General features: G+C 38.8%; 1 protein-coding gene across 2 annotated transcripts in view; it reads right to left on the bottom strand.

Moving 5' to 3' along the window:
- The window catches only part of MANBA (mannosidase beta), a 113,957-nt gene that overhangs the window by 27,659 nt on the left and 77,454 nt on the right, over nucleotides 1-8,844 (bottom strand). The window contains exon 12 of one of the 2 annotated variants that reach the window (XM_017508659.2): nucleotides 3,759-3,977. The exons of the other annotated variant lie outside the window; for it this stretch is intronic. Coding sequence (XP_017364148.1) covers nucleotides 3,759-3,977 — 219 coding nt within the window. The remainder of the gene's footprint in view (nucleotides 1-3,758; nucleotides 3,978-8,844) is intronic. 2 annotated transcript variants of the gene reach the window in all.

The following is an 8,844-nucleotide window of genomic DNA, read 5'->3' as shown; positions in this document are numbered from 1 at the left end:
GGAAAATGTGGCGCATATACACCATGGAATATTATGCAGCCATCAAAAACGATGAGATTGGGTCCTTTGTAGGGACATGGATGAACCTGGAAACCATCATTCTCAGCAAACTGCCAGAAGAGCAGAAGATCAAACACCGCATGTTCTCACTCATAGGCGGGTGTTGAACAATGAGAACACATGGACACAGGGAGGGGAGCACGACACACTGGGGTCAGTTGGGGGAAAATAGGGGAGGGACAGTGGGGGGTGGGGAGCTGGGGAGAGATAGCAAGTGGAGAAATGCCAGATGTAGGTGATGGGGAGGAAGGCAGCAAATCACACTGCCACGTGTGTTCCTATGCAACAATTTTGCATGTTCTTCACATGTACCCCAAAACCTAAAATGCCATAAAATAAATAAATGGGAAAAAAAAAGGGAAAAAAAATATTAACTTAAAAAAAAGAATATTAGCTTATTTAATACTCATAAAAACCTGGCCAGATGCAGTGGTTCACACCTGTAATCCACAAGGTGGGAGGATTGCTTAAGCCCAGGAGTTCAAGACCAGCCTGGACAAAATAGTGAGACCCCATCTCTACAAAAATAAAAATTAAAAATTAGCCCAGTGTGGTGGCAGATGCGTGTAGTCCCAGCTACTTGGAGGCTAAAGTGGGAGGATTGTTTGAGGCCACAAGTATGAGGCTGCAGTGAGCTGTGATCAGGCCACTGCACTCTAGCCTGAGTGATACAGCTAGACCCTCTCTCAAAACAGAAAACAAAACAAACTCTAGTAGTAGATACTATTACCACCCCATTTTACAGATGTGAAAACCAGGCACAGAAGGGTTAAATAACTTGTTCAATACCCAAATCTAATTCAGTATAGCTCCAGTACCTAGTTCATTAAACCCAGAAGGATCTGAAATGAAACTTTCATACAAATCATATGGTTAAAATGGAGTATACTACAGTAATAATAGTTTACATTTCATGGGCTCTCACTGTGTCAGGAACAGTGCTAAGTGCTTCAATGTATTAGTTAACTTAATCTTACTCATGAACACATACACTTACGCATATCTGCGCGCCCGAGCGCACGCACGCACACACACACACACACAAACACACACACACGAGGTATTTGCTACCATTAACCCCAATTTACAGATGAGGAAATTGAAATTCAAAAAGATTAAATAATCTGTCCAAGATGATACAGATAGTGAGTGGCAGATGTCATATTCAATCGGTTCTGTTTATTCCAAAGCTCAAACTTTTAATCAGTGTGCAATATTGATAATCGCATGTTGAGTATTTTATGAAAAAGTAATGTATCCCCAATTAAAGAGATATGTTTTGACAGATTTGTTGAATACATGAAAAAGCTTGTAAATAAAAGAGCCAAAGTTTTATGTAGTTATTCTTTTGGTTTCTTTTATTTTTCCAATCACCTATTCAAATTCTCAACTAAGCAGGGTGGCTTAAAAAGAGATGATTAAATCAAGAGATAACGAATGAATCATAATGAGCCGCACTTATCTTCAACTTTTTCTATTTTAAAATATAGTGTTTATTATCTCTGAACATCACCAGGCATTTCACAAAAACATGGGATAAAATAATTCCATTATTTGAAGGAGCCAGTAGAAATTATTATAGATTTAAGGAAAAAAGTTTAGCAATTTCTAATACTAATCTTTCTAAAGCTTGATGGAAAGAAAATCTATCAGCTCTGGAGACAGAGTAAGTTTGAACCCAGCTACTTATTGTCGAGAATGGGAAGGAAGGAATGAAGGAAGCAAGAATATTTACTGAATAATTGCTGTGTACCACATACTCATTCTTTAATTTGCCAATAATCTACTCACTCCACTTTGACTGAGACCCAGGAGGAAATCAAAGCACTGGGGGGTGGGAGTTCTATCTGTGTCCTCTTACAGTACCGTGATTTCCTCCTGGGTCTCCCTCAAAGTGAAGTGGGTAATTATTGCCAAATTAAAGAATGGTGAAATCTTATAGCCAGAATATATTTTTAAAAATTTCACAACTCAATAAAATAAAGACAAATAATTTAAAAATGACCAGGCCATGCATAGTGGCTCACTCCTGTAAGCCCAGCAGGTTGGAAGGCCGAGGTAGGCAGATCACTTGAGCTCAGGAGTTTCAGACCAGACTTTATGATTTGATGAAACCCCATCTGTACAAAAAATACAAAAATTAGCTGGGTGTGGTGGTGCATGCTTGTAGTCCCAGCTTCTTTCGGGGCTGAGGCAGGAGGATTGCTTAAGGCTGGGAGGTTGAGTCTGCAGTGAGCCATGATCACTCCACTGCACACCAGCCTGGGCTACAAAGCAAGACCCTGTCTCTATTTAAATAAATAAATAAATAAATGGCTAAAGCATTTGAACAGACATTTCTCAAAGGAAGATATACAAATGGCCAGTAAGCGCATGAAAAACATGGTCAACACAATTAGCCATCAAGGATATGCAAATTTCCTGTAAATGTAAATTCCCAGGGAAATGTGAAGAAAAAAATGTCAAGGATGTAGAGAAATTGGAACCCTAATACCTTGCTGGTAGAAATGCAAAATGGTACAGTCACTGCAGAAAACAGTTTGACAGCTCCTTAGAATGTTAAAGATAGAACTACCAAAAATCCAGCAATTCCACTCCTAGATATATATTCAGTAGAATTGAAAACATATATTCATATGAAAACATGCACACAAATGTTCCCAGCAGCATTATTCATAATAGCCAGACAGTGAAAATAACACAAATGTCCATCAACTGATAAATAGATAAACCAAATGTAGTATATTCATGCAACAGAATGTTATTCAGCAATAAAAAAAAAAAGGAACATACTAATATATGGTCAACATGGATGAACCGTGAAAACACAATTAGTCATAGAATCAGCCTCAAAAGACCACATATCATATTATTCCAATTACATGAAATATGAAGAACAGGGAAAACTACAGACACAGAAAGTAGATTAGTAGTGCCTGAGACTGGGGAGGAGGGATAGAGAAAAATAGACAGTGGCTGCTAATGGGTTCGGGGTTTCTTTTGAGTGATAAAAATGTTCTAAAATTAGATTGTGGTGCTGGCTACCCATCTCTGTGAATATACTGAAGACTATTAAATTGTACACATTAAATGGGTGCATAGTATGGCAAGTGAACTATATCTCAATAAAGCTATTTTAAGAAGAACACACACAATGCTGAAACTGAATCATTAGGAATGGAGAAAGTGAAAATCCATACAGAAAATAAAACACAACAACAGGATGAAAAAGAAGGAGGAAAGGGATGAGGGAATGGAAGAGGAGGAGAAGGAGAGAAAAGGTAAGAAGATAATATTAGACAAAGGGTTTTTTAAATCACAATTGTCCCTCTTACTGTAGTGAAATATCCAGTTCTATATATCTGTAAATGGTAAAACAGTTGCAGGAAAGGATTTACAAGTAAGACTTATTGTAGCAAGTAAGAGTTATTTCCATGTGTAATAATAAGTCATGCTTAAGCAACCATGGGCTCCCATTTAGCACTTTCAGTGCTCCTGAAGGAACACAGTAAAAGCAGTATAGAAAAGTAATCCCCAAAGGTTTAAAAAATTTATTTTCCTCCATCTTCTTCTCAAACCTTCATTTAAATAAGATGTAGGTTTCATGTGATTTTCTGAACCAGTGATCAGAAAGAACACATGCCCACATCCCCACAGCCTACCATTCTGAAACATTAAAACATCAAACAATGACTTACCTTTTCTAATGTACTGAAGGATGGCCAGGACTGATACCCATATTCAGATGCAAATCGAGCTTTTGGGAAAACTTTCCAGTTCCAGCAATCACTGATATAGTCATAAAAATGTACATCACCAAAATAATTGCTATAAGGGTTCTGAGAGACCCAGCCTTCTGCAACAGTTTCAGCCCCATTTGTAGGACTGGATGTAATAAAAGGACGACTCTTGTCTCCCTGAGTTCAGAAATAAAATGAATTCAAAAATAATATATTCACCCTGTAAAGTATGAATCATTTACTTCTTTAAAAATACTAACAATTCCCAGAAATACCAGGTTAGCTGATAGAAAATAGGACCACTTACCTTCTTCCCTATTCAACAACCACCAGCACCTCTCTGCTCTTTGCCAATCCTTTATATCTTTTCATAAGTAACACTTAGCTCATCCCTCACAGCAGTTGTTCTTAATCTTTTCAATCACGTTTTGCCTCCACTCTCCTCCATCATGGTGGTGTACAGAGTCCAGAGTTTTTTGATCTTGGCACTATTGACATTTTAATCTGGATACGTTTTTGTTGGGATCAGCTTGTGGTTGGAGGATGAAGTGTCTTATGCATTGTAGAATATTTAGTAGCATCCCTGGCCTCTACCCACTAGAAGTCAGTACCCCTCCTCCAACGTTGAAAAGTGTCTACAGGCACTGCTAAATGTTCCATGGGGGCAAAATCATCACCACTTGAGAACCACAGGTCTAGCAGGTAAGAACAGAAGGTACTGAGTCAGATGGACCTGAACCTGACTTTAAGTCTCAAATCTGAACCTTATTATTTTTGGACAGGTCTAAGCCTTGGTAGATTTATCTGTAAAATGAGGGTAATAACAGGACCTCCTTTACAGAGGTATTGTAAATAGTAAATAACTCATACGTGAAAGTGATGGCTAAGTGTCCACCAATTCATGTTCTTATTTCTGTAATACAGAGCCATCCCTAGAAAGTGGCTTCCTAGCCTGTGTGGAACCTAGCCTCATTCTCATCCTCTTCCCCCATTTGCAGGTAAGGGAACAAGAGATGGTACAGCTGGAATAAGGAGTCTACATCTCTGAAACAAGAGCTGCCTAGAAATCAGGAGCAGTGCTTTCATGATGTCAGTGAGTAAGAAATAAACTTTTATTATGTGAACCACTAAAATACTGTGGTTACTTGTTACAACATCTAGCATCTAAGTACTTAACAGAGTGCCTAGCACACTGTGAGAACTCAAAATGTAGTTATTATCATCCCAGTAGATGAGACTACTTCCCATTTCACTGAGAATATTCATTCATTTAGCAGTATTTGTCAAGCCTATTGTATCTCGGGCATTTTCCAGCACTGCAGAGAAAGAGAGACAGAGAGAGACAAAGAGAATCTACAACTCTGTAAAGCGCTTATACATCAAATCTCTTTTGAGCATTTCCTGTGTGCCAGACGTGCAGTTCTTTCCATGTGCTGGAGGTTCAGCAGACAGCCATGGCCACCCTCTTGGAAGAGTAGATTGCAATCTAGTGCTGAAACCAGATACTGAACAACTAATTAAAAGTATGATGAATGTTTTGAAGGAAAAGTGCAAGGCTCTTTGAGAATGTAAAACTTATTGCAGATGGACTGTAAGGCTTCGGTGAGAATAGACTCTCGGAAAATAATTTTCTCAAAAAAAAAAAAAAGAAAGAAAAGAAAAAATTTTCCTCAACTTCTCACCATTAGATTTCACTTTTTCTTAGTGTGTCCATCCACATTTCATTTCTTGTTATCTTCCATCATTAAAAAGAAATTCTTAACCCTTTCCTTTGCCAGCCTCTCTGTGTTCTGGTCATCTTTCTATTTTGCTTTGGTACTACAGCCAACAAACTATCTTCCACTCGTTTTTTTCTTAATCTCTCTCTACTGCCCTTTTCCCTTAGCTTCTTTAGGGCTCCCCTTATCCTAATAAAAAGCCCCCTTGATCTCTTGCAGTCCACAAGATTTCTTTACCATCCCCTCATTCCTAAACCCCTGACATTCAATTCCTGATCATTTCACTCCACTGAAATGTTTTTTCAAAAATTACCCATGAAATTCTACTTACCAAATAAAGCAATTCTTTCTCTCCGCACTGACTCCCTCTCTGGTGTGCAATAAATGACCCTATTTACCACCTATTATTTCAGAAGCTCTCTCCATTCCTGGGTTGTTTGTTCACAATTCTTCCACATTGCAGTTTCCCCCAACTTCCTGATTCTTCCTTCTCCAGCTGCCCTCCCCAACCCCAGATGGACACTCTCCCTCTCTCTCTTTGGCTTCTCCTTGTTCTATACCCTGTCCTATGGCTTCCCCTTCCCTTCACACAGAGGTTCTGATTACTCCTAGCCCAGACCTGCACACTTGACCTCATGTTAATCGCACACTTACATTCCTGACAACCAGTTCCACATTTCCACCTGCGTGGTCTTACCAACATTGCAAATCCAACCTTTTAAAGCAGAATTCCTTATTCACTAATCTCAAATTTATCTGACTATGCTCCCTTTCTTGTTGAATGGTACCCAGATTGGCGTCATCTTCAATTTCTCCCTCTCTGACCTCCCACATTCAGTCACTCTGAGTAGTAGCAATTCTACATTCAGATAGTTTTTTCTATCACCTCATTTCCAATTCCATACCACTGGACTCCACTACCTAAGACCTCCATTACCTTGAGGACTTATGACTGTAAAATAAATATATTACCTACACTCCAGGGAACTTCTGAAAATTAAGTAAATAAATTATACAAAACACCTATATAATTTTATTATACAAATTGTTAAAAGACAGAACATTGCTCTGTTGCCAGGCTAGAATGCAGTAGCATGATCATAGCTCACTGCAGTCTCAACCTCCTGGGCTCAAAATGATCATCCTGCCTCAGCCTCCCAAGGAGCTAGGACTACAGGCACAAGCCACTATGCCCAGATAATTTTTAAAATTTTTTTGGAAACAGGGTCTGCCTACATCACCCAGGCTGGTCTCAATCTCATGACCTTAAATGTTCCCCCTGCCTCAGCTTCCAAGTCACTGGGATTACAGGTGTAAGCCACCACATCCAGCTTTAATTTAATATATTAATATATGATAATATTAATTAATATAATAATTATAATTAACATAGTGATGCCTGGCATCTTAGTAACTTAGAGTTCTTAGTTATTATAATTAGTTTCCTTGCCTAGAACCTCTCATCTCCCTGACCTTTCCTAGTAAAGTTATCTTCCATAAACGTGGGTCAAAGTTCCTCCTCGCCCCCTAAATGTCCACTAGCTTCCCACCATCTACTGAATAAGCTCAACTCCATAATATGATTTCAGGTCTCTCTGTGATCTGCTTCCAGTCTTTTCTACCTTCCACTCTCCCACAGTAATCCAGGAGTCCCCTGCTCTTAGGCACTGGGCACTGCTTGTTGCTCGTCAGACATACCACCTACTATCAACATCTTTTCACCTTTATTTACATTGTTTTCACGACCTAACGTACTACTAGACAACGTTTTGCCTCAAAATTCTTCACCTGTAATGCCTGGCTTGAACATAACCTTTTACTTGAAAGCCTTTTTGGATTCTTTCTGTTAAAATTAATGGTTCTTCCACATAGTTCCCAGCATTTTGAAACCACAGTTTTTATAGCACTTTTTTCACTGCCCAAGGTCTGATAATTTTTTTCCATGTTTCTCTTTGACAGCAGAGTGTAAGCTCCATGAGAATAAGAGTGTAGCATTGGGAATGAGGCTTTTCTCTGCTAATAGGTACTCAGTAGATGTTGGGTGAATTTTAAAATATTAAAAAGTATGATGAAATTATAGGTGATATTAAATTTTAAAAAATATTTTTACTACAATGGCTTTGAAGAACATTGGAAAAGAAAGCCAGTCAATTGGCCTTGATTGATCAAGCTTGACAGATGTCCTTTCATTCCTGGAGATTCTTGAGAAATCTGGTAAGCTAAGCAATGCAGTAAAATTAAAAACAAGTCTCTACCTAAAACTCCCTGGCTTTGATGATATGCTATAATTTCCTTCCATTTATAAATCATTTATTCTTGATGTGTCATTATTTGTTGCAAATCTTACCGATGACATCTTTGTAAGCCATGACCTTAAACACTTATTTGGACCAAGAAATACCATAAGGTGATCCAAGAGAATGGCCATAAAAAGAAAGCATGTGCAGTAGGAAACCAATCATTACAGCCAATTTGTAGATGGATCAATTTATGGTGCTTTCCCTTTTTATGATGCCTAACCTTTGGTGGAAATTAAAAACAGCAGTGATTATATAGCATTTAATACTGTTCATCTTCAAAAGAGTTTGCAAACATCAGTTACTGCTCACAGCTCCTTTTAAGATAAATAAGTCCCTAAATAGAAAGGCACATCTCCATTTCAGAGGTGACAAAGAAATGGCACAAAGAAGCTAATTTTTTAAAGCTTAAGAATGTAGTGTTAAAATTAATGATCAAAATATGTAATTATCTGAAGACTTACCTTGTTGAACAATACCAACATAGATGTTGATGATGATGATGATGATGGCTAGTCTTGATTAAAAGGCTACTGTGAACCACCGTCTTCCCATATTTCACCATAATGGTGACACACAAAAGGGAAGGGGAGAGGCACCTGATATATGTTCTCTAGGCCTTTTAGAAAATATGGAGTTGTTCCTTCACATGTGAATCTACAAGAAAGGTGATACTGAGCTGGGTGCGGTGGCTCACACCTGTAATCCCAGCACTTTGGGAGGCCAAGGTGGGCAGATCTTGAGGTCAGGAGATCAAGATCATTCTGACTAATATGGTGAAACCCCATCTCTACAAAAAATTAGGTGCGCGTGGTGACATGCACCTGTAGTCCCAGCTACTCAGGAGGCTTAGGCAGGAGAATCGCTTGAACCCAGGAGGTGGAGTTTGCAGTGAGCCAAGATGGCCCCACTGCACTCCAGCCTGGGCGAGAGACCAAGGCTCCATCAAGAAAGAAGAAAGAAAGAAAAGAAAGAAAGAGACAGAGAGAAAGAGACAGAGAGAGAGAGAGAGAGAGAGAGAGAGAGAAA

The sequence above is a fragment of the Cebus imitator genome, unplaced genomic scaffold (assembly GCF_001604975.1).
Source record: "Cebus imitator isolate Cc_AM_T3 unplaced genomic scaffold, Cebus_imitator-1.0 Scaffold397, whole genome shotgun sequence".
NCBI classification, from domain to species: domain Eukaryota; kingdom Metazoa; phylum Chordata; class Mammalia; order Primates; family Cebidae; genus Cebus; species Cebus imitator.
This window is presented reverse-complemented; position numbering and strand designations above follow the sequence as displayed.